This window comes from Carcharhinus amblyrhynchos, chromosome 12, assembly GCF_965287045.1.
Source record: "Carcharhinus amblyrhynchos chromosome 12, sCarAmb.v2.hapA, whole genome shotgun sequence".
Taxonomy (NCBI): Eukaryota; Metazoa; Chordata; class Chondrichthyes; order Carcharhiniformes; family Carcharhinidae; genus Carcharhinus; species Carcharhinus amblyrhynchos.
Genome location: NC_137335.1, coordinates 22,666,966 through 22,692,868, shown reverse-complemented (window position 1 = coordinate 22,692,868; position 25,903 = coordinate 22,666,966). Strand labels below are relative to the sequence as shown.

Sequence of the window (25,903 nt, the reverse complement as noted above, 5' to 3'; positions counted from 1 at the left end):
GACCTCTCAAGATTTAAAGGCCATTTGGGATTTGTGCTCATGGCTAATGGACCCATTAAATCACACCCTACGTTTTTAGCTCTTACTTAAAATTTTCAAAGCTTTGCTTCTCTTTCTTGCTATTATTATTCTATGTCTTTTCTGTTCTTTGTGGCGCTTTACTTTTACTGTTTCTGCCCATGTCTGTTTCTCTTTTGCTCAGTCTACCTGTTCTCTTTCCCTTCTGTCTTTCGCATCTGCCTTTTCATCTCCTGCTCAATCAGCCTGTTCTTCTCCTTCTCCTCTGTCTCTTTACCAGTTTCCCTTCTGCTCCTCTGCCTGTTCCGCTCCCATTCAGTATGTACGTTCTCCCCCTGTCCAATCTGCCTGTTTCTTTCCTGTTTCCTCCCTGCTTGTTCCTCTCTCATCTGGCCTACTTGCTTCTTCCTTTCTGCTTTGTTTGCCCGACTCTTTCTTTCCTACTTAGTCTGTTTACCTGTTCCTCTCCTGCACAGATGCCCTGATCCTCTTTTGCCTGCTCTGCCTTGCTTTGCTCATTTTGCCTGTCTATTCCTCTCCTGCTCTGTCTATATGTTATTTTCTTGCTCAGTCTGCCTAGCTGTTCCTTTGCTGCTCAATCTATTGGCCCTCTATTACTAATCCTGCCTGTTCACTTTGGCCTCTGCCCCAAAAAATATTCTTTCATCTTATATCTCCCACATAGGAGTTGCATCTTTAAATGCCTGATTTCAATGATGAATGACGAGTAGGACTATCTTTGTCAAGCCTTGGATCCTTGGAATGTGAAAATGCTCTCTTTCTGAAAATGAGAATGTATGGATTACATATTGAAAGTACATCAAGAAATTAAGCTTGCAAAAAGATTGTTCAGGAGAGCAACCTGTTTGGCAGTAGAAAATAATCATTTATTGGTAAAAGCTCTGGCCTTATCTGTTTGAAAACTCTCCTGGATTATTTTATTGGATGCTGGTTCTAAAGCACAATCAAAGACAAGTTGATTTTCATTACATGCTGTTGACTCATTATCCAGTGGCAAGAGCTCAGCATCATTTTCTATTGATTCATTGGAAAGGCTATTTGCAAATATGGTTGGCCCACAGTGGTTTGTTCAATTCTTTTAATTTGCCCTGGCAAGAAAATAAACACTTCTTCTCTGGTACAAGTCTAATAGAGGAATCTAAACTTTATAATTTTTCCCATAGAGTTATACAGCACAGAAGGAGGTCATTTGGGCAATTGAAACTCTGCCAGCTCTTTGAAAGAGCTGTCTAAATGGTTCCGTCACCTGCTGTTTTCCGGTAGCTCTGCACATTTTTCTTTTGCCCCATCCACTTTACAGTGATCCACAGTGTTTATTATGTTCCCCATGACTTGACGAATATCCTTGTTTCCACGTCCATTAAATCCTCCTAAATGTTTATGAAGTCATCTGATATAGGAGCGTAGAGAGCCCTGGGCTAGTAAAGGAGTAATCAATCTACCTATATCTCATTCCTGCTGTCCTGGTAGTTGTATCCAATAATGTGTTTCTGTTCAGCTACTTGTTCAAATTTGCCTTGAAGGTTTCAAACCTCCTTGTTTCTATAACCTCCCTTGTTAAATTGTTCCAATAATCAACTTGACTCACTGTAAGGTTATGTATCCTTGCATCTTGCCTGAATCTACCTTTTGTCTGTTAAACAAACACCAACCAGCTACTCCCCTAACCCCCCCTTTCTGCTGTCCTGCACCATTACAAAATGCTCTGACTAATCATCTGTATCTCTCCCATTCAAAGTTGAGTGTGTACAATCTATTATATACTGCAGCCCCGTCCCCTGAAGAGAACAAAAGAATGCCTATAGTACAGAAAGATCATCTACCATAGATTTCAGGGCATGAGCATACGAAAAAATTCTAAGTACTGTACGAGCAAGTAAACAGGAGAGAATTACGTTGGATTTTTTGGTGAGCTGTGAGTGGCAATCTTATGGCACTTACTGTAATAAATGTACCAGGATGTGATTCTCATTAGGGAAGGAAATCTGCTGGCCTTATCTGGTCTGGCCTACATGTGACTCCAGAGCCACAGCAATGTGGTTGACTCATAACTGCCCTCTGAAATGGCCAAGCAAGCCACTCAGTTCAAAGGCAACTAGAGGTGGGCAATAAATGGTGGCCAGCGACGAATGAATAAAAAAAAATTTAATTGGCTTTGCGCCCTTTCTGGACATGAAGCCGATTTTGCTGTCAAAACGGGGCCAGTAGGATTGAGGGAGGTCAGAAACTGGGTGCATTTCGTCTCTCAGCCTATCTTACCACCTTACCTTGCCAAACAACATGTGGGACCAGGTCATAAGATCGCATCCCCAGTGTATAAGTTGAAATTACATTTTTGGTGATGATGTAAACATTCTGACGATTTTCAAGGATCCAGTCTGATACATACTTCCCAAAATCAGGCCAATGGCTGGTCCTGGTTCTTATTGTGTAGTTAGATCTTGGGCATTTTTGCATCAGTTTTTGACTAACACCAAATTCCCTCGCTGCAGGCCAATTATTTGACGAGTTAACAAATGTTCTGATTCTTAGCTTGTAACCTGCTTTGTACTTCTGCTTATTGGTCACCAAACGTAGTCTATTGTGCTCTGTCTGGGCATACCTTAAATTCTCATGCATTCTCTTGACAATGTGGCCTGTACCACCTTCTTGATCCCATGTGCCAATTTATAAGGTGAGTATAACCCTAAACATGAAATTCTGAGATGGAAAATTGCAGGCAACTCCTTATGTATTTATTAGCTGATAAATGCAGGATTGACTGATATCCCAAGTATAGCCCTAAACATAGTTTTTGCCCCAAATAAACTGGAACCATCTTCGATGCCGAGTTGATATATACACTCTGATCTATGCTAAGTCTACTATTATAATCATCTACTTCCTTCTCTCTCATCTGCCTGTCTAGTTTCTCCTTAAATACATCTACTTTATTCACTTCAACTCCCTATGATGATAAGCTCCACATTCCCAATACTCTTGTTGTGCAGAAGATTATTCTAAATTCCCTATTGGATTGCTTAGTGACTGTCTTATATTGACGATCATCAGTTATGCCTTTCTGCACAAGAGGAAATATCCTCCCTGTATACTATCCTTTTGTACTGAGGTATCCAAAAACTGCACTGAATGTTCCAGGTGAGGCTTAATCATTTCTCAAGTGAGGTTTGTTGTTTTGATCCATTCTTTCTTCTTCTTTTATGGTAACCTGACATTGCAGTTACTTTTTTGGTGCCTGCCAGTTGTTTGCCTATTCTTTGCAAATAATGCTGAATCAAGGCTTCCTTTTACCAGAAGCACACATGGCTGGGATTTTCATAGAAGTTATATAATTATGCAATGCAGAAGGAGACCATTTGGGCCATTGAGACTACACTGACCGCAATTCCACCAAGGCCCTATTGCTATAACTCTATGCATTTACCCTAGCTACTCCCTCTGACACTAAGTGGCAATTTACAATGGTCAGTCTGCCTAACCCGCACATCTTTGGACTGTGGGAGGAAACTGAGCACCCGGAGGAAACCCACACAAACATGGAGAATGTGCAAACTCCACACAGACTGTGACCCAAGCTGGGAATTGAACCTGGGTCCCTGGCACTATGAGGCAGCAATGCTAACCACTGTGCAACATGCTGCCCCCATTTTTTTCTGCTCCCATTGCGGTGGGCATGTTTGGTGGTGCAACTGGAGAATATCATGGGAAGGCACTAGTGTGAATGCAGGATACGATACTCCACTCCCTTCTTCTCAGTTGTGGGCCACATTTCCCTTTGTCCATTGTTGGGGATGTCATTATAATAGATTTGCTTATCATCAATTCCTCCGAGTGCTAGCACCTTGAGATGTCCCCACTTTCACGCTGTGGATCAGAAAGTGCAATTGTGACCCCGAAGCTACTGTGCAAGTAGGTTCCATTGGGGAGATGAAGATGTGTGTGGGAGAGCTATGTCATTACTCCTCACCCAACCATATCTCCATGGCAAAACATTGCAGCATCCTTTTGGCCAAAATCCTGAAACAAAATTCACTTCAAAACCACCATTCCACACCAATTTTATCCAACAAAACTTCCAATACATAGAACACTATCACCCCTATGCTTTCCTTTAATGGCTGTCTTTCAGGTGTATTTGTCTAGTCTAGTACTCCTATTCATGTGACTGCATGGCTAGTGAAAATTTGTTCACTTTCAATGGAAGAGACTGAGATTACCCTGCAGAATGCCCCTGAGTAGCTTTGGCCTCAGATTTGACTGCACCAATTTAGCGTGCGTGGTATGGTGATTGGTTGACAGCGTGGTATCAGCAAAGAGACTGGAAAAGTGGGAGTCAATTGAGAAAGAATACTCAATTGACGCTCACTTCATGAATGTTAACCTGAGACTTAATGGCAGAGTTGTGCTCACCCTGAGCAGAGTCTCAGAACTTTTAGTAATCTGATGAAACACAATTTACTGGACTGCTGTAAGACCCTGAAAGTCTCTTTGAGCACTGGTATCTACAGCCATGATGGCAGCAGTCCAATCCTGTACGACAGCAAGCAGGAATCACAGCCTGGGCTTCCAAAGCAGCATAGGTTTCTTCCTGTGTTGTAATTGAAGCTGAGACATTGAACATCACACACGACATTTCAATTGACTTCAAAACTATTCTTGTGAAATTGTTCACCACTTCCTTACAAGAAGTAATAGGCTTCAAGCTCTGCGTAAAACCCTGGACCAAATTGCCAGTGGCAATAGGCTTTCTGGCAGACTTGCTAATGCACAAAGCATATTGGTGTGGATGACCATTAGCCTTTTCCTGCACACTAAACCATTGAAGTTCGTATCTGAATCCCCTGTGGCAGAATTTATCTGTGACCTTGTCCTCTGGGCAGCTGGCATACATGTTATTCTTTCCCCTGGGCTTGGCTGCAGATCACTTTTGCCTGAAAGCTCACCACTTATAGATCTTATCTCCATACTATCCTCAAAAGTACCCACAGTTGTCAGTATCTGAACAGGTGACTGGGAGTGTCAGATCAAATGATGCTTCTTCCTCAGAGATCTGCTCATCTTCTGGGACTTTATCCTCAGACACCACTGGCTGACCAGAAGCAACTCTTGGGTATCTGAAAAGATAAATGCACAAGAAAGTTTGGATGAGGGAAGTAAGAATGTATGGAAAGCAAGGGTTGCTTGGCTACACCACCTGCATCCTGTGCATCATGCCAAATTATGAGATGAGGATGAAATGGGATTTGAGGAGAGCATAAAGCAGGACACAAGATTATCTAAAATACTGAGGATTAGTGACCAAGACTCCATCCCCTGTCTCCCATTATGTGCCACCTTATCTTGGTCTTGTATGAGAGAGGGAGAAGAGTGTCGATGAGCATGTTACAAAGTGTTTGGGTGATGTCTCGATCACAGTTGAAAAGTTGGAAGTGTGTGAAGTTGCGAGATGCAGGCTTGCATTAGTGCTGAGTTTTTGAAGGTGAAGTGGAGCATGTAAATATTAGCCATAAGTCCTGATTTTTAGAGATTGTTGATGGACAGGTGATGGGAATCCAGTCAATTGATTAGGGTGAAAAGTGGTTAGCGCAATTAGTATGCGGGAGGTGCTTCATGGAGCTGAACATATGTTCAGTTGTGTGTGTTTAAGACAGGGCATTAACAGGACTGACACCATCCAAAGTGACAGGTTAGGTGCTAAATTAGCATTGTTAAGGTTCAAGAAGGAAAATTGCTCCCCAAACAGCCTGCGTGAAATGGCCTTTTGCTGAGAACCCTTCTTCCATTTCTTCTGCTCCTTCTTCCAGCAGCTTGTCTTGATCTGCATAGTCTGTTTTCATTCTCTATGTCATGCAAGGGCAATGCCTACTAGCATACTCATATTGAGGAGCAATTGATTTGTGCAGAGGTCTTAAAGTCAGTACAAAAGTCCTTTGGCGACTGATATTTGTAACTCTGCATGCCTGCAAACCTTTACAACTTGAAACAACTATAAAAGCAGCACTGTTGAAGCATAGCAATAGACGGAAGAAATCAACCAGTAACTAACTTGTAAGTAGCTCTTTAAATAGTACTGGTGGGGGTCCTTCCTGCTGTTGAACATGTGTTCAGCTGTGCTTGTTTAAGACATGCATTAGCTGGAGCATTAAGTTCCAAAATGGAACTGCTAACATCAAGTCAGCATTACATGTCATGAGCTACCTATTCCCCATACTTTTAGCAGATATTCATTACATGCAGTAATGCCCTCACTAATATGGTGTCTGGCATGTTTCATCCCACAACTATACATGTGCATAACAAATGCCATCTTGAAGCTCTCAGGGCATTCATTGTACCCAAAGAGCTCAGTTGTTCATCCTGCTCATCCAGTTGATTTTCACTTCACTTCACTGCCGCCAACAATACAAAATTTGTTTATTTTATGTACTGGATTTCTATGAATTACTCTATCAAATTTCACATTTACATTTTTTGTTCTTATCTGTAACTTTTGTAACTTTCTCAAAACATTCCATTTAGTTCCTTTGGAAAACTTCCCTTTTGTAAATCCTTGCTGCCCCTTTCTGCTAGTGTATATCTGTCTAAATGATCCATTATTTTGCCCTTGATACTTAATTTCAGAACTTTACAAAGTAGTTATATCAGTCAAACTGGATTTTCCTTTTTCCATAAGGGCACCACCCCATTTTCTATACTCAAGTTTATTCTTCTTTCAATTTAATTTACAGAATGTGGGCATTGCTGGCCAGGCTAGCATTCATTGCCCATCACTAATTGCCCTCCAGAAATTGTGGTGAGCTGCCTTCTTAAAGCCCTGTAGTCCCTGAGATGGAGGTACACCCCTGTGATGTTAGGGAGGGAATTCTTGGATTTGGATCTAGCAACAGTGAAGGTACAGCAATATATTTCCAAGTCAGGATAGTGAGTAACTTGGAGGGGAACTCCAGGTGATGTTCCCAGGTCTCTGCTGCTCTTGTTCTTATGGATGGTAGTGGTCATGGGTTTGGAAGGTGCTACCTAAGGAACCTGGGTGAGTTCTTGCACTGCATCTTGTAGATGCTGCCACTGTTTGTCTATAGCAATAAAGTGGGCTGTTTTGTCCTGGATGGTGTTGAGCTTCTTGAGCATTGTTAAAGCTGCACTCATATGAGCTGCACTTATCCAAGCAAGTGGAAAGTATTCCATTACATTCCTGATTTGTGCAATAAAGATGGTGGACAGACTTTGGGGAGTCCGGTGAGTTACTCACCATAGGATTCTAGCTATGTTTACTGATGATTTTATAAGTGCATCATAAGTTTTTTAAAAAACTATTGGGTTTATTCCATAAAGCGCAGGTGCTCTATTTCCCTGGGCTTTCTTCATGTATTCGGGACGTGATTTGTTAGTGCATTCTTTTGATTGCATGCTCTGTCCCTATCTGTCGCAAACTGGTTATCCTTGCCCAGACCATCTCCCTGCGTTGTGTTGATCACTTCCCTTCTCGTGCTTGTCACCTTTTTTACTCTGCCTGAGGTTAGATTCCTGCCACCTTCTATACTCTCTGTCCTATTACATGGTCTGGAAATGTTACTAACCTCTCCTGAGCCCTCGACTCCTTTAACCAGTTGAACGTTCTCATCATTAACCTGCACTCGTACCCTCTCCTTTACCTTTGATTTTGTAATTCCCCATACCATTGAATCCTCCCCCCCACTACTTAGTTTAAAGCCCTAGCTACAGCCCTAGTTATAAAATTCACCAGGACTCTGGTCCCAGCACAATTCAGACGAAGACCATCCCATCTGAACAGGTCCCATCTTCCCCAATATTGGTGCCAATGTCCCATAAATTCAATGTCCCATTCCTCCCATGCCAATCTTTGAGCCACGCATTTATCTCCTTAATCTTATTGACCATGTGCCAATTCGCTCGTGGCTCAGGTAGTAATCCAGAAATTACCACCTTGTTGGTTCTGCTTTTTAATTTAGCTCCTTTATATTGGCCTTTATTGCTAGGGGGATGGAGTATAAAAGCAGGGAAGTCTTGCTGCAATTGTACAAGGTGAGGCCGCAACTAGAGTACTGTGTGCAATTTTGGTCCCCTTATTTGCGAAAGGATATAATGGCCTTGGAGGGAGTACAGAGAAGGTTCACCAGGTTGATACCGGAGATGAGGGGGTTAACTTATGAGGAGTAGATTGGGCCTGTACTCGTTGGAGTTTAGAAGGCTGAGGGGAGATCTTATAGAGACATATAAGAACATAAGAAATAGGAGCAGGAGTAGGCCATCTAGCCCTTCGAGCCTGCCCTGCCATTCAATAAGATCATGGCTGATCTGAAGTGGCTCAGTTCCACTTTCCCGCTTTCTCCCCATAACCCTTAATCCCCTTGCCTATCAAAAACCTATCTACCCGCGTCTTAAATATATTTAGCGAGGTAGCCTCAACCACTTCAACGGGTAGAGAATTCCAGAGATTCACCACCCTTTGAGTGAAGAAGTTCCTCCTCAACTCTGTTCTAAACTGCCCCCCCTTATCTTGAGGCTGTGCCCTCTAGTCCTGCTGTCCTTTCTGAGCGGGAAGAACCTCTCCACCTCTACCCTATCCATCCCTTTCATCATCTTATACGTCTCAATAAGATCCCCCCTCATCCTTCTAAACTCTAACGAGTACAAGCCCAGTCTATTCAGCCTCTCCTCATAGCTCAACCCCCTCAACTCTGGTATCAGCCTAGTGAACCTCCTCTGCACTCCCTCCAAGGCCAAGATATCCTTGCGCAAGTGCGACGACCAAAACTGCACACAGTACTCCAGCTGCGGCCTTACCAGTGCCCTGTACAGTTGCAGCAAGACCTCCTTACTTTTATATTCAATCCCCCTCGCTAGGAAGGCCAGCATCCCATTTGCCTTCCTGACCACCTGCTGCACCTGTAGGCTGGGTTTTTGCGACTCATGCACAAGGACCCCCAGGTCCCTCTGCACCGTAGCATGCTGCAGCTTTTTGCCCTGTAAGTAGTAGTCCTTCCTACTATTATTCCTACCAAAATGGATAACCTCACACTTGCCAACATTGTATTCCATCTGCCAGGTCCTCGCCCACTTGCTCAGCCTATCTAGATCCCTCTGCAGACTTTCCACACCCTCCGCACAATTTGCTGTTCCACTTATCTTTGTGTCATCAGCAAATTTCAACACCTTACATAAGATAATGAAGGGGCTAGACAGGGTAGAGGCAGAGAGATTATCAAAATGTCCCATCAGCATAAGATTGTCAACATTGAATCAAGCATGACTTACTCTACTGTGCCAATTAAATTATACTGCATAAATTATACTGATGTTTCTGTTTATACATCTTTTTCTAAGACTATCGGTTTAGAGGCACCTCGGATACTGGTCATGAGAAGATCTTGTACATTGATCTGTTCTAGTACTGTGCCTTTATGTACAGTAGTTGCGAAATAAAGTGGAAAACCTAAAAAAAAGGTACCTTGAAAGGAAGAGAGATTATTTCTACTTAGAAAGGAAACAAGAATTAGAGGGCACAGCCTCAAAATAAGGGGAGTCAATTTAGAATAGAGTCGAGGAGGAACTTCTCTCAGAGGGTAGTGAATCTTTGTAATTCTCTGCCCATTGAAGCAGTGGAGACTACCTCATTAAATGTGTTTAAGGTAGATAGATTTCTGATCAATAAGGGAATTAAGGGTTATGGGGAGCAGGCAGGTAAGTGGAACTGAACCACTATCAGATCAGCCATGATCTTATTGAATGGCAGGGCAGCCTCGAGGGGCTAGGTGGCCTACTCCTGCTCCTATTTCTTATGTTCTTACCAGCTCAGTAGTAACGTTAGTTTCATTACACTGTTCTATTTGTCTCTTGTGTAAGAATAATTTTTGCTGCGTTAGTACTATTTCTTCACCTAACTTATGAACTGAACAACTTGTTTAACTTCTCCATTATGCATAGACATTCACTAAATGTGATTCCTGTTCATGTAATTTTGGGTTTAGTAATATTTATCTCCCATCTTACTCAATTTTTACTTTATCAATTTTAAGTTCAAATACTTTCTGTGCTCCTATAACCACTTTTTATACCCTATGATTTTCCTTACATTGATCCTTTCAACACTTTGTGTCAGACAATTTATTACTGAAATGCTTTTCCTTTATCTCTATTAGCTTTGATGCCTTTACTAATATTCAAACTGGCTTTCTTTATTAAACTGTTCCTCCTATAGCTTTCCAGTTGCAAATTCAGCCATGCTTCTGGATTAAGCTTTTCCTGTTTAGTTACCAATTCATTTGCTTTATTTCCAATGCATCTGCTTTATTTTAAATTTTGACCCCATTTCCTGTATGTGCATTGAAGAAGTTTTGCTATATAGAAGGGAGTAACTTCTGGAAACTGATCTGCCAAATGTCTATCTGATGGACTATACCTCACATTATTTCTTAATTGCTGTTGGTGTTGAGGATGGGGTTTTGAGATCCTTGTAGACATGAAAGCGAAGTGGCGGAAGAAGCAGATGCGCAGGCTGAAGCGTAAAAGGCAAAAGATGAGGCAGAGGTCCAGGTGAAAGACTGCTGAAGATGCTTTGTTAAATCTTACATGGCAAATGGACTCTGACGTTTCTGTTTATACATCTTTTTCTAAGACTATCGGTTTAGAGGCACCTCGGATACTGGTCATGAGAAGATCTTGTACATTGATCTGTTCTGGTACTGTGCCTTTATGTACAGTAGTTGCGAAATAAAATGGAAAACCTAAAAAAAAGTACCTTGAAAGGAAGAGAGAAAGCTGTCTTTCACACTCAGTGGATACAGTATTTTACAGCCAATTAAATGTTTTTGATGTGTAGCCACTGTTGTATTTCAAAAGAGATGTCACAATGCCACTTTTATACAAAGTTGCTTGCACTAGCAGGGTGTAAATGGATTCTAATTAGATTGACATAACAAGCTGATTCGAACCCATACTGTTTTCCTGTCAGATACATGCTACCTTGGTAGTTTTTTTTATATACGTTCCAGCTCAATGTGGAAGTAGTCTAGGTGGTATATAAAAATAATTTGATTAAAAATCACTGTAATTAAAATCATGTCTAGCATACAGTATAATTTAATTTGCGCAGTAGAGTAAGTCATGCTTGATTCAATGTTGACAATCTTATGCTGATGGGACATTTTGTAGCATAGTCACAATGGAATGTGTATTCTAGCAAATCTTCACAGATCATTTTGAAGCTGGCAGGGTGTCTCAATGTAATTGATTAAAAAAAATGTTTTGGTCCTGTGACTTCCCAGTACATTGAGTTCAAAATCACAGCCAGTGGGAGGCACTAAGCAGTTTTCCGGAGAGAAACTTAACTGGAGATACATCACGCTAGATTATTGTCATGCTTAATCCAGTTCATGAAAACACAATTGATTGAAATCCGGGAGCAAATCAGTTCTCTATCTTTTGAGCCAGTTAAGGTGACTATCATGGAAGATTGACTAAATCGTAGCAAAGAAGGAAAAGTATGCTTATTTATGTATCTTTGAAACTTAACAAAAATATATTTGGATCTTTTTTGTTGTTGCTTCCAATCAGAGGCAATGATAGAAAATATTAGAAAAGTGCAAAGAGACATGAAATGGACAATAGAAAGTGTTTTGTTTGTTTCAAGTTTACTGAAAACCAAACAGGAATGGGCAACAAAATAGTCTAGGTAACGATGCCCTCCACCTGTAAAAGAATAATTTTTTTAAATGGCTCATTCTGAGATGTTTTTGTTTGGTTCTGGAAAATATATGATAAACAAACACATGTTCTCTTCTATGGGTGTTACAGAAACATTTACATGCTAAATGTAAAAGTTTGCAATTAGAAACTCCTTTCACAGTGAATTATGCTGCAGCTTCAGTGTTAGTGTGAAGTGATTTTAGTTTGTGGGTGCCAAGGACTAAACGTATTCATAAGCAAGCCAGATTGAGGCCCCTTCTCCAAGATTCTTGCTCTTTTTCACTTCTGACTTAGATTTAGGCCTCACATGCATAACTGCATTGATGCAAAACAAACCTATTTTGCACTGAGGCTACAGTTATCATGTAAATGTACATGGGCTGCTCCCAAAGCTCAATGTCCACCTCTAAACAAATGGTTCAATAAGTCCAATGTTTACTCATTAGTACCTTTCAGGAAGGTCCAGGTTCAAGTTCAAGTCTGGTAGTCAGCTATAGCAGTGATAATATTTTCATGAATACCCCCTTCCTGAAAGCGGACATTAGTGAAGACAAGTGAGACTTACTGTGATGTGCTCTATGATTGAATAACTCGTGCAAGAATTCTACCGCCTCACCCACCATGGAATCAGAGCAGGCGAGGGATGGACAATGGAAATGTTGATTGACCTTGGATGGGAATTTCAAGCAAGACCGTAAAATCCTGCCCAAGGTTTCAACTTATCCACAATTTTGGTAAATTTGTGGCTACAGTTTCCTGTAAATGTGCTTATGATTTTGTTACACATAATGTGCAGGCTATTTCTCTCAGCTTGAGATTTTGCTGAGAATTGTCCAACCTCACCTGTAATTCACCTCTCCAGTCCAGCTGTAGTGAATGGAATTATGGCCGAGTGCCAAATTTTCCATTCTCAGTGACAATGGTGGCAGGATGTGTGACATTGGAGAATTCTGGCTTTTGGCAACATGTTGTCCTTGCACTGTGTGCTGTTCATTATTTTTCAGGTTAGCTCCAGTTAGCACATCTGCATAGATTTATCAGTTCTCCTTAATGAAAGAGAAAGCTATAATGGGAAAAATGTCATATAGTCTTTACAACCCTGACAACATTACAGCCATTCTTTGTTTACAAAAGCTATTAAGGGATAATTTAGGGAAATTTTATCCTTTTGTGGCTATTAGTTGGTTAGATAGTAAAAAGAGGTTATACAATTAGTATTGTGAGTGACATTGTCATTGGTTTAGGCCTTTAAGGTCCAAAAGATGTATCCCTTGTTTGGCGTACTTGTATCAAAGTCATGGCTATCACTCCCACTGGCACTGCTGGTATGCAAAGCTGTTGGTCTCTGAGAAGTGGTACTTTTTCCTAGAGCTTGATGGAATTCTTGCCTCATACTAAATAAAGGGCTGCCATCTGAAAAATTGTAGTGGGTGAGCCCACTGAGGAGAGGTTGGCTCAACCATGACATTTTCTCTTAAGTGTGGGGAGTCTGCTGTCAGTATATAATCCACCCAGAATGTTTTCTCAAGAAAACTAGAGAAATAACAATTTTATGATTAAATCATAATCTATATGTTCTGCACTTTTGACAGAGAGGTGGAAGTAGTTCAGTGATACGAGTTGGATGCTTTTGTTCTTTAGTCACATACAACAGAAAGCATCTATGTCGAGCTATGACAATAAACATTGTTATTTCCCATTTCCTTCACATCTGTCCATCAACTGCAAAGAGTTGCAATTCTATTTATTGCTCTGCTTCAGCTTCCTTTGATGTGACTTGGGGGGGAGGGAGGGTTGAAGGGTATGAGCTAGATTGTGCTTTTTTTCAAAGTAGCTATTGTACAAGAAGTGCAACTGTAAGATTCAACCTTTGATTTTCAGATTTATAGTGGAGTGTCTTCATTTGCTGGTTGGCATAAAATGATGAGTGGAAAGAAATTGATTTGGAAAAATGAAAAAAGAGTAACATACTAAGATGTTATGTTCTCATGAGGACTCAAGAGACAGACCTCTTCTCAAGCCACAAAATAATTCATTTTAATCATGCATAATAAAAAAAGAAAAAAAATTGTGTTTAATTGTGTCTTTTACCACCTCAGAAATTTCTAATATGCTTTCTAGATAATAATAATTTTCGAAGTTCAGACATTGGTGCAATGTAGGAAAATGTGGCAACTAATCTGCAAACAGCTAGCTCCTATAAAGCAATGATATAATGGGCTGAATTTTTTCAGCCCTTTCAGGATGAGCTGGGAGGCAGGATGGGCTGGAAAAATAGTGTAGTAGGACCACAGTAAGAAAGTGGTCGATGGCCTGCCTGCCCAGAGCCCAATTGCGTTACCTAAATGGCTAATTAAGGGCTTCTTCCTGCACCTACTGGCATTTTACCTGCTGCAAGGACTTGCCACCACATGCGGAGACCAGTAGGTAATTGTATTTAATGGGATTGAGAGTTACAGGTAGGCCTAGTAGGTAGGGATATGATCAGTGCAACTTGTGAGCCGAAGGGCCTGTTTGTGCTGTAGTGTTTCTATGTTTCTATGTTCTATGTTTCTATGTAAATCCTGACAGCCTTCTGAGAGCTTTTCATGCACACATGTCCCATGGATGGGCCCCCCGATGGTAATTGTGGTCTCATAGCAAAGATGCTGCCTTCCCTTAACCACCCCTGCTCCCCAGCCTCATAGACGTCTGCCTAACTTACCTGACTTTGAGGGTGCATGGTCATCAATGCACCCACATCCTCCAGATGCAGCCCCAGCAGTGATATCACCTGCTGACTGTGAAAGTGGGCCAGCTTTTGGTCCTGGCAGCGGAATCCCTTCGACATATAAAATTCAACCCAATGACTAGATCATCTGTTTTCCGTGATATTGGTTGAGAGGTAAATGTTGGCCATGGCAGTCAGAGGAATTCCCTTCCTGTTGCTTGCCATGGGATCTATTAGAACCATCAGAGGGCAGCTGGAAGCTCGGTTTAAAATCTAATTGAAAAGCCAGCACCTCCAAGAGTGCAATACTACTTTCATTATAGCTGATCGTCAACATGATGCACCTTATTTTTTGCTTTTAAATGCCCAAATATGGAGCATTGAAAATCATTTGAATTTTTTACTGTATTCTGCATTCATTCAACCTCCTATTGTGTTATTAAAGTTAACCTTTGGAGGGATATTGCAGCATAGTCCCAAAACTGACTGCAGCATGAAGAATAACAGAATTACTTAATGTCAGTGAAGATTAATTTGTCTTTTCTGAAGTTTCATCCAGGCTAAGATTAGGATTACTGAGGTCTCTGCAAGGAATAGCAGTAATGGGCCTTTGTCCAGCATTTGTGAATGCTTGGACAAATTCAATCTTTATTATTCATTAGTATTTCACTCCAATTCAGACTTCCGTCAGCAGTCTCCAATCAAAGTTTTTGACCACCTGTTGAATCCTATTATCATTCAATGCGGAAGAGGCCCATCGGCTCATCTAATCTACACATATGGGTACAATATGGGTTACATATAGGTATAATTCTATATGGATACAAATACCAGTGCATCTGTAGTGGTACAACATTTGTGTAAAATTTATTCAAGGAAACACAAATTGCTCAGAAAAGTTTAGGAGTCATTAACAGTTTAGTTTAAGATGTGAATGTTATTCAGAAGCGACTGTTGAAGTACAATATGTAGGGCTCGACTTTACCATCAAATTGCACCCATTTTCGGGTGCAAAAATTTGGTAAACTCAGGCGTGCGACAAGAAGCGTGATTCGTGCCCACCTCTGCGCAAGTTCTCCCTTTACCAAGGGCTGAAAAAGCGTTCAAATTGACTTAATGGGCTATATGCCCAAACTTACCAGCACTTCCCCTTTTACTACTGCGTTCGCCATCCATATTTGGCACAAAACAGACATAGCCTGCAAAGGTCCGATTCGAGTGTTCCAGCTTCTGAGGAGGCACTCTATGTTACATCGGTGGGGACAAGGGGGAGGTGAGTCACATGGCTCTACTCAGAGTGGTTGGGGGGGGGGAATTGGGTCAGATGGCTCCACTCAGATCGGTGGGGGGATGGCAGGGGGTGGGCAGTGGGGCAAGGGATGTGTGGGAGGTCAGAGGATGGGCAGGGGTTCCGCTGCCAATCTGCATGTGATCGGTGGGGGGGGTCCACTGCCCCTCTGCGTGTGATTGGTGGCTGGGAAGGGAGGTCCACTGCCACTCTGCATGTTGGGGATAGGGGGCTGCAATTGGTCTAGGTAGTGGGAGGGTGGGGGGATAAGGGGGTCAGTAATGTTGTGGGGGTGGGACAATGTCTGTGGAGGCCGGGGGGAGTCATTATCCAACCCAGGAATGATATGGCAGGGGAGCATTTTTCTATCTTTTTTACTGCGCATGCATGGTTGGAAGCACCGATCAAAGCTGCAGTGTTTGGGGTGCATTAAGCTCTGTCCACAGGCTTCTACAATGCGATTCAGAATTACTGCTATTTTTCAGCCACAGTGTGTATCGGAGTGCCTGAGAATGGATCTAAAAGTCGGATCTGAAACACTCCCAGTTTCAAGTCCGCCCAGCACTTAGAATGAAAATGGTAAAATAGGGCCCATAATCTGAACAGACATAGGAGATACATGACCTGTGACAGGTGAGAAGGTTTAAGGTTCTGGATTGGACAGACAGAGTGGTCTGATGCCTACTGGAAGGATCCCTTCCATACTTTTGAGCTTATCAGAGTTTTAAACTGAAGCAAGCAGAATCCATCTATCCTTTTCCCTTCATTCATGTTTTTTTCTTCCCCAGTGCCCAGTATTTAGGTCAGTTTTGAGGGCTGGTGAGTGTCTCATGCAAATCACTCAATTAATTACATCTTCTTGTTCAATTGTCCAATTACCAAGCCCTTCTGGCCTTGCTCTCAATCCCTGAGATAATCCGTGCTTTTCAATCGTAAGGACATCTTTTGAACTTTGTCTTAGACATTTTATCAAGCTGAGCAATGCCTACACAAAGGCCAGCTTCTTTGTTGTGTCCTTGGTTAGATCACAGGCTCCCTGATGAAAACATAAATTTATCTCAACTGTTCTGTGATTGTGTCAGCTCTGGCAGGCTGCTGAAGAATTGTTCTTAATTCGAGAGAGAGAACTATTTTAATACTGCTCAATTTGTAATTTGGTAGTTAGGCTCAATTTATAAAGCCATCATCTATTACAAATGTGAAACGGCCATATGGAACATATGAAGACATCTCAACCGGTTACCATTTTAAAACCTGCACCATTCTTGTACTAATTCAGTGGCTGGAAAATTACCAGCCCTTTTGTGACGAATTGGGAGGTAGAGAGGCTGGCAAAATGACTTGGGAAGGCAACAAGAGCATGCTAATATTTTTTCACAGCTATGCCACTTTTTCAGAGGCAGGAAATCTGACAGATCAACCACCCACTGGGAGACCAACTGAGCAACTTTTCCCCCTACTGAAGGCACTACTACCAAATGAGAGAACCTTCCATTAAAACCTGGTGGCCTTTGAGTGAGCTTGTGGGAGAGGCTTACTTTTTTGAGCACTCCATGGTCCATAGAGGAGTACTGCAGCAGCACTGGTGGCTCCAGCAACAATTTTTCAAGAAAACATTTTTCAAGGTCTGGTTCGTGGAACCCAGAATTCTCCTGCCCGTGCGCATACCACCTAGAAGCAGAAATCTGGGTCATTGCGTTCCACTTCCACAGGGAATGTAATAAGCTTGTGATAAAAGCAGAAAATGCTGGAAAAACTCAGCAGATCTGGCAGCATCCGTGGAGAGAGAAAAGAGAGTTAACTTTTTAAGTCCATATGACTTCCCCAGAGCCTTCATTGTTCAGTAATGAACTTGTGGCTTCTTTCAAATATCACTTCTGTCAGTTGCTTGATGTATCTGTAAATAATGCTGCCTGTGTCAGGTCCAGAAATATGGCTAAACTAATTTCTAATCCGGTATGTTTGAGGGTATGTTTCCTTGTAGAAGACAATAAGAAAGACCCAAGTTGCTAATTTTATAAATTATTAAAACACATTGATGCCTGGCCCCTACCATTAAAAATATTAATGTTCAGTGCTTAATCCTCTGAGTGGAGATCCATCATAATACCAAATTCTACCACCTGTGTTGCCAATAACCTAAATCCCCCACTTCACCAATTGCTGGGTCTGTCTGCCTGGCCTTAATGTCCCTAATTTGAAAGCTCCTGGCCTTTGAGGCCACTTCTCTTTGCAATTGCAGCCTCAGCATTGCGAGTGATGGTGCTGCTGGGTTACTGAATTGCTAACACCTTGATTGGGCTGTTAACTCTTGGAGGTGGACAACCTTAGTTGGGACAATGGCCATTGGCAGCAGCCACCTAATTGACACCACTCAGAATATACCTCCTTGAGTCCTGCTGTCAGCCAACTTCAGCCATCTGTACAAACATCAATTTCATTTTTCTAAAAAAAGTTATACTTGAAAAACATGGGAATATCCCATTGATACTCAAACAAACATCATATTGGCCTATAGTATGTTTCAGATTAAATATTGTACACAAAACTTTGCATTAATTAACTCCGTAAAGACCCAAAATGTATTGCTATTATTTGTCAAGAACCTTTCAATTTAGTTTCACATTTGACTCTCACCTGTAATTTTTTTTTATTGCATTCAATTTTTCTAGTTCTAGAAAAGAAACCCAAAAACTGCTGACAGTGTCTTTTGGAATTTACAGCTTCCCCCTTTTTTGGTTTCATTTTAATGGCTCTTGTCACACAATGCATTCCACAAGACTGACAAATAGGAAGGTGATGTAATCCACGGCACTTTGCCAGCACAAATATCTAAGCATCAACAGCAGGAGCCTGAGAATTGTGCTCAAATCAGAAACAAAGGAAGCTTGTCAATGAGTGCTACCATCTTCTGAAAAGGGGCCCAGTTTTCTGGAGTGCCCAAAAATTACACCCCTCACTGAGTCCAACTGGACAGGCCTGGTAGTCCATAATTTCAGAATTAGAGATAAGTTAATTACTAAATCATCTCAATCTGTAGAAAGTGTATTAAAAGCATGGCAGTTTTCTGGATTCAGGATTTTTAAGTCCAAGTTTCTGTAGTGAATTTATCTGGTATATTTCAATATTTAAATTGCTAGCTATCTGCAAATGATCAAACTGAATTCCTGTGTATTTTGTGCTGGAAAGACACCTGAGGATTATGAAAGATACATTCACCAATCTTGTAATTCCAGCAGGCATTTTAAAGGGAATGCAGGTTAGAAAATTGGTGTTAATAATGTTGCAACTGTACCTCCAACCCATTATTCCTGCTAGAATCACGGGCTTGGTGAGTTTATTTTTAAATCTTTCCTTATACTTCCCTAGTTTGCTCCCTCCATCTGCAGGCAGTGATTTATTTTGGGATATAGTTTAAAGAGGCACTGGCAGTGCTCCAGTGCCCTGCCGAAGTGTTTATTCATCATACATGATCCAACACAATAAGTGTCAGCAGGCTATTTAACTTCAAAGAGCCTTAAAGCCAGACCTAATCCTATTCACACACTTTTATGTTTCCAGAACTTCCAATTTGATAGAAGAGTTTTGTTTTCAATGGGAATTGGCTGTGGACAGCGACAAAATACATTAAAATGGTGTATTGTAACTTTGTTTCTCTGATGTTTTCTTGATAGCATCTTTCAGGATGTTCATTCTCCTAGAGAATGTAAATTTGGTATTGTGATGGATCTCCTCTCAGACGATAAAGCTTTGAATATGAATATTTTTAATGGTGGGGGAATGGGATCAATATGTTTTAATAATTTATAAAATTAGCAACTTGAGTCTTTTTTATTGACTTCTACAAGGAAACATACCCTCAAACATTACTGGGTTAGAAATTAGTTTCGCCATGTTTCTGGACCTGACACAGGCAGCATTACTTACAGATACATTAAGCAAGTGACAGAAGTGATATTTGAAAGAAGTCATGAGTTCATTACCGAACAATGAAGGCTCTGGAGAAGTCATATGAACTTAAAAAGTTAACTCTCTTTTCTCCCTCCACAGATGCTGCCAGTTTTTCTAGCATTTTCTGTTTTTATCACAAGCTTATTATATTCCCTATGGAAGTGGAACACAATGACCCAGATTTTTGCTCCTGGGTGGTGTACACACAGGCAGAAGAATTCTGGGTTCCATGAACCTGACTTGAAAAATGTTTGCCTGGACTTCCACTTTTTGATCCAGGATTTAGGCTGGAATAGCAACAGAGTAGGCTTACTTTTACCTGTGCCCACTAAGTGCTTAAGACTTCTTAATCTTCCTCATCCTCCATTACGTCTAGCTACTTCCCAAGCGTCCGCAGTTGAGGTTGAGGAGGCCTGCTGACTTCCATGCCTTGTTACCTGAAATGACCTTGGTGGGCATCTGCTGAGAGGCCTGGACCTTGAGGGCCCTGGCCTACTTTCGGACAGGAAGGGTATTGCAATGCTGTGCTCATCAATGTGTGGGGCTGGACATGTGTTGCTCACAGGAAGGGGGCACTCAGGTTGGTCACCAACAGGATCTCCTGGGCAGAAGGTCCTGGGCTGTGCACCAGATGATCCTCATTTCTTCGGATGCCCGATTGGCCTGCTGGCCCTTTGTGTGACAGAAGGGCAGCTGGAGTGAATCCAGAAGCCCCACCATCTTCTGGCACAGACTGTCTTGAAAAACCACCAGCACCTGAACCATGCAGTTGAAGTCCTGCATCATGGAGTTCATACCCTCAGACATGGAGGTCATGAGCTGAAGCATGGTGCAGACATCTCCCGCAGAGTGCATGTCCTACGCCAAGGTCTCCATTGCGAACGCCAACCTCATGGTATTGACCTCAGTGCGCTGAAGTAATGAAACCATCTCCTTGGACATAAGGCAATGGGACTCCTGCAGTTGGCCTTGAATCTGAGGAGGGATGCTGTCAAGGTTTCTCCTCCCAAGGTTTGCTATTCTGCCTTGTCAACTTCGTCAGCTCTGGGACAACCAGACCCAGGGGCACATCATCAGGCAGGGGCCCAGCAGAGTCCTGGACTCCGGCATCCCTGGGACATCCCTGCCTATGCCTGCTACAGATCTTTAGCTGTGAAGTGCCCAGCAGTGAATAACCCAGAAGCCTGTCTACTTAAGGATTCCACTGAGGTGTGGGTATCTATGTGTAGGTGACAGCTGTTGCTCCTCTTCAGTGGAGCCTGAGGCATTTCCCTTAGAACTGCTTGTGTCTAGTGGCACCAGGAAGTGTGAGGATGGTCCAGCCTGCTCAGTTACTTTGCCTGCAGAAGAGAGAAGGAATTAGTATATTCCAGGGAACATTGATTACTCACTTCAGATTTGAGGCATGACAGCACGTCTTGAGGATTATCACATACGTCTGTTGCCCCCATTTCACTATCAATGGATGCAATTTCTTCTTCTGCCCCTGCCAGCTTGAGGGCTCTCTCCTCAAATGATGTGAGGGTTCTGATCTCTGGCATTACTCCGGCAGGGCTCGCTTGCTCACACTTGTTGTGGTTGAATTTGTCTTGCAACAACACAGATAGGGAGAGTGTAGGCAGCAGTGTTGACATTTAAAATGGTGATGAGATGTGGCGGGTGTGGGTCTTGAATGGGGGCTGGAGTATGAGGAGTATGGCAGTGAGTAGGGGGGTCGTGGTAATTGGGAGGAGGACCTTCTTAGAGGTGTTGGCAAAGGCTGAAGTGACTGGATGAGAGGTGAATGTGGAAGTGGGAGGGGTGTGTGAGGGGGTTCAGAAAAAGACTACTTGAGGCTGACCTACCTTGTCTATGCAGAAAATTGTTCATCATCTTGTGGCACTGCTGCCCCGCCCTCTTCTGCAACAGGTGAGGGTGGTGACTATGATGGGAGGCTTATCCCTGGAGCAGGGGTAAAGTGAATCTCGCTTCTGCTCCATTCCATTGAGAGGTCCGGTCAGTGTTCCCTCTGAGAAAGGCAGTGTGGGCTTCCTGGCTGCCATCCCTGAAATCGCAGTGCAACAAGTACTGGGGAGCCATTTTTATGCAGCTCCCCAGTGATTGGTGAGATTAAGTGGAGCCATGGTAGGTGAATCAGAGGGAGGCCACCGCAGACGTGGCATTAATGGCCATAGAAGTTTTGTTAACGAGACTCAAGATCGAGTTGGAAATTATGCTGGAGCTATCGGCGCAATTCATTTTTCTTGTTGGAACTGACACTGTTAAATTCTAGCAAGATCACCCACAATAACCTTCAAAATTTGGTGGAAGAGGGGACCTGCAATCCCTGCTGTAATGCTCCTGCAGCAACCAAGAAGACCTGGGTTCAATTTGCAGTTATATTGAGCACAGCAAGATACCATCAGTGTTTCTGGATTTAGTGCAGAAAAAGGTTCAGCGATCTGGTGTATTCCAGCAAGTAGCCTGTCTCATTCATACAGAGCTCCAAGAGAAGGGTCATAACTGCATGATTCAGCTAAAGTGCAAGGTATGACACATACCTCTGCTTCAGCACTGAGGCTTGTATGTCTACTCACCTCATGTAGATGAATACAAGATACATGAATGAACACTGTGATACACAACGGCAGTGAAGAACGATTTCCTTCTATGCACTATATATCATGCTAACACAAATCTATGTTGTCATTACAGTTGAAAGGGTGAAGAATGACAGCCAGATGGCCCAGACTGAGGGTGAGTCAGCTTGACTGAGATGCATCAGTGCAGTGGAACAGATGACCATAGAGATTGCCAGGGTACCTGAACAACTGCTGTTGGTGATGGCAAATCACTGGTAGCAGATAATAAAGGTGATATTAAAATCACCTTGGCACATAGCGGAGGTCATGTTGTCACTTTGCTCAGCACAATGGGATGTTGGCATGAGGGGAGGTGTGAGTATTGGGTTGTGTCACAAGAGCAGCATGATTATGACTAAAGGCAGTTAGGTGTATCAGAGAATGCTTTCTCAATGAGAAGGGTTATACCCAAATAACTCCTTTTGTGTCTCACACAGATCCCAGATTTGCTCCCTCACCTCCAGTAGCACACTTCACATAAAAATATAGAAACTAGAAGCAGGAATATGCCAGTCAGCCCTTTGAGCCTGCTCTACCATTCATTTTGATCATGGCTGATCATCTAATTCAATATCCTGATCCCCCCGTTCCCCCCATATCCCTTGATCTCTTTAGCCCCAAGAGCCATATCTAATTCCTTCTTGAAATCAGACAATGTTTTGGCCTCAGCTACGTTCTGTAGTAGTGAAATCCATACATTCACCACCCTCTGGGTGAAGAAATTTCTCCTTGATCCTTATCCCCAAATTATGACCCCGAGTACTGGATTCCCCACCGTTGGGATCATTCTTTCTGAATCTAATCTGTTTAACTCTTTTAGAATCTTTTAAGTTTCTATGAGATTTCCTCTCACTCTTCTAAACTCCAGTCAATATAATCCAAACTGACTTAGTCTCTCCTCATATGACAGACCTGCCAAACCAAGAATCAGCTTGGTAAACCTTCGCTGTACTCCCTCTATAGCAAGAACATCCTTCCTCAGATAAGGGTTCAAAAATTGCACACAATACTCTTGGTGTTGCTTCATTAATGCTCTGTACAATCGCAGCAAAACATTCCTATGCCTATACTCAAATCCTTTAGCTATGACGGCCAACATACCATTTGCCTTCTTTACTGCCTGCTGTATTTGCATGCTTACTTTCAGCGATTGATGAACAAGGACTCCAAGGTCTCATTGAGTCTCCACCTCTCTCAATTTACACCCATTCAAGTACTAATGTTTTCCTATTATTGCTACCAAAGTGGATAACCTCACATTTATCCACATTATACTGCATCTGTTATGCACATGCCCACACATTCAGCCTGTCCAAATCACGCTGAAGCATCTTTGCATCCTCCTCTCAGCTCACCCTTCCACCTAACTTTATATCATCTGCAAATTTGGAGATAATACATTCAGTTCTCTGTTCCAAATCATCAATCCAAATCATACCTGGCCAGAATATGCTTTGGGCATCAAAAGGAGGAAGAAATGTTGGAGGAAGCATCGTCACATCTAACTAGTCCATATTCCACCAAATCTGATTCAAGCACTCTGAACGGATATAGACTGCATGTAGAGTCAGTGGCACAGGATGTAAATCATTGCAGCAGAGTAAAAGAGGAAGCGTCAAAGTCAGAGACACCTGTACACAGTTTCCTGAAGAGGAGGAAAAAGGTTACAATGATGCTCTGGTGGTAGGAACATGCAGCCTCAAAAGTGGCCTTTTGGGGCACAGTATTTAGATAATCAGCAGTGGAAATCTGCAAAGTTTCCTGAGGCAATGGGAACTCTTCGACTGCAAATGGAAGAATCCATTGCTGTCATGAGCTTCATATAGTTCTTGGAGATGAATAATCTTTGACCATAAGAGACTGGTGGATGAACTTCATGGAGTGACTCATCATCAAAACTTGGGAGTGGATTCAAGAGCAGCATCCTAGCCAGGAAAGGATGCAAACCTCTCTCACTAGCCTGGATCAGCTGCTCAGTGTATAAGTGCTGACATCCATAGAATACTTGAGGACTTGAATACCCTAAGCAGGGCAGTCACACCATTGGCAGAGTCCATGAACAGATGCTGGGCAGCAGGTGCACCTTAAGCTCTTCACTGTAGTAATCTTACACATTGGCCTAGGTGTAGACATCACAGCTTGAGAGCCATGTATTGTGCTGGTACTATTGGTTTGTCTGCTGTATGTGCTACTTTGGTTGTGGTTGCATTCCAGGATGTGCTTTGTATGATAAGCAGAGGTATACGGGAGCCATGAACATTGCATATGATGCCCACGTCAGAAACTGGACCATTGGTCAGAATGGATGGTGTGCATGTTCTTTAAAAATAGATGTCATTGCACACTTATGAGTTTCTTATGCATGAGATGTCTTATCTGCATGTATGCTACAACATATGATCCTATCAGTGTGTATAAGGGTTGAGGTTTGATGTGTCACTGTGAGCATTTGTGTGCATGGTTTGATCTGGACAATTTGGTTATATGGTTCCATCATTTTAAGATGTGGAGATGCCAGCGTTGGACTGGGGTAAACACAGTAAGAAGTCTCACAACACCAGGTTAAAGTCCAACAAGTTTATTTGATAGTAAATCCACAAGCTCCTGGGGTTTGCCCCTTCATCACGCGAGTGGTGAGTTCTGGGTTCAGACAGAGCATATAATTTGTAATCATATCTTACTGAATGTTCACTGGAAGAAAGTATCACTTTGAAATCCACGATTTTGAGAAATACAGAGAGGCCTTTAAGTAAAAATATTAGTGACTGTACACAGACGTAAAAGTAAATTTTGTAACTAATTTTAAATATGCTATTGCAAAATATTCATTTCCTATTTCTCCATTATGATGCAAAAAGATTTTAACATGAAAATTTTCACTTATGAATGTATGAAATGGAAGCTTAGCAAGGCTATTCGACCCCTCAATCCTGTTCTGCCATTCAATAAGATCGTTGCAAAGAAAAATGGTAACAGGTGACCAAAGAAGTTTTCACTCTCTCTGTGTGATTTGTTTGATTGAGATTAGACACCATGAATAAATAATAGTTTTCTATCATTATAATACTTCTTCACCAAAAGGGAGAATGCACATGTTGGATTAAAATAAAAGAAAACAGATGAAACTTCTGTTTTTATCAGCAATGAATAGAATTGCAAATGTACATTCTGGAATATTTTGAACATCAGTGTTCAATAACTATAACATCAATAACATCAATAACTCTATCTCCTCTACACTAGCATTGGAGAGGGATAGGATCAGGCAAGATAGGAAAGTGTTTATCTGGAGTAAGGGGAAATATGAAGCTATCAGACAGGAAATTAGAGACGTAAATTGGAAGAAGGTGTTCTCGGGGAAATGTACTGAAGTAAGGTGGCAGATTTTCAAGGAATGTTTGTCTGGAGCTCTGCATGACAACATTCTGATGAGACAGGGAGATTATGGTAGGTTACAGGAACCATGGTGCATGAAAGTTGTAATGAATCTAGTCAAAAAGAAAAGCATACAAAAGGTTTAGGGATCTAGAGGAGTATACGGCTTGTAGGAAGGAAATTAAAAAGGAAATTAGGAGAGCCAGAAGGGAA

At 42.0% G+C, this 25,903-nt stretch overlaps 1 protein-coding gene across 5 annotated transcripts in view; it reads left to right on the top strand.

Moving 5' to 3' along the window:
- LOC145350850 (parkin coregulated gene protein homolog) overlaps positions 1 to 25,903 on the top strand; it is a 362,660-nt gene that overhangs the window by 298,280 nt on the left and 38,477 nt on the right. For 4 of the 5 annotated variants that reach the window (XM_080200220.1, XM_080200217.1, XM_080200215.1 and 1 more), the window contains one exon: positions 22,389 to 22,430. The exons of the other annotated variant lie outside the window; for it this stretch is intronic. In XM_080200220.1, the coding sequence (XP_080056346.1) occupies positions 22,389 to 22,430 (42 nt within the window). The remainder of the gene's footprint in view (positions 1 to 22,388; positions 22,431 to 25,903) is intronic. 5 annotated transcript variants of the gene reach the window in all.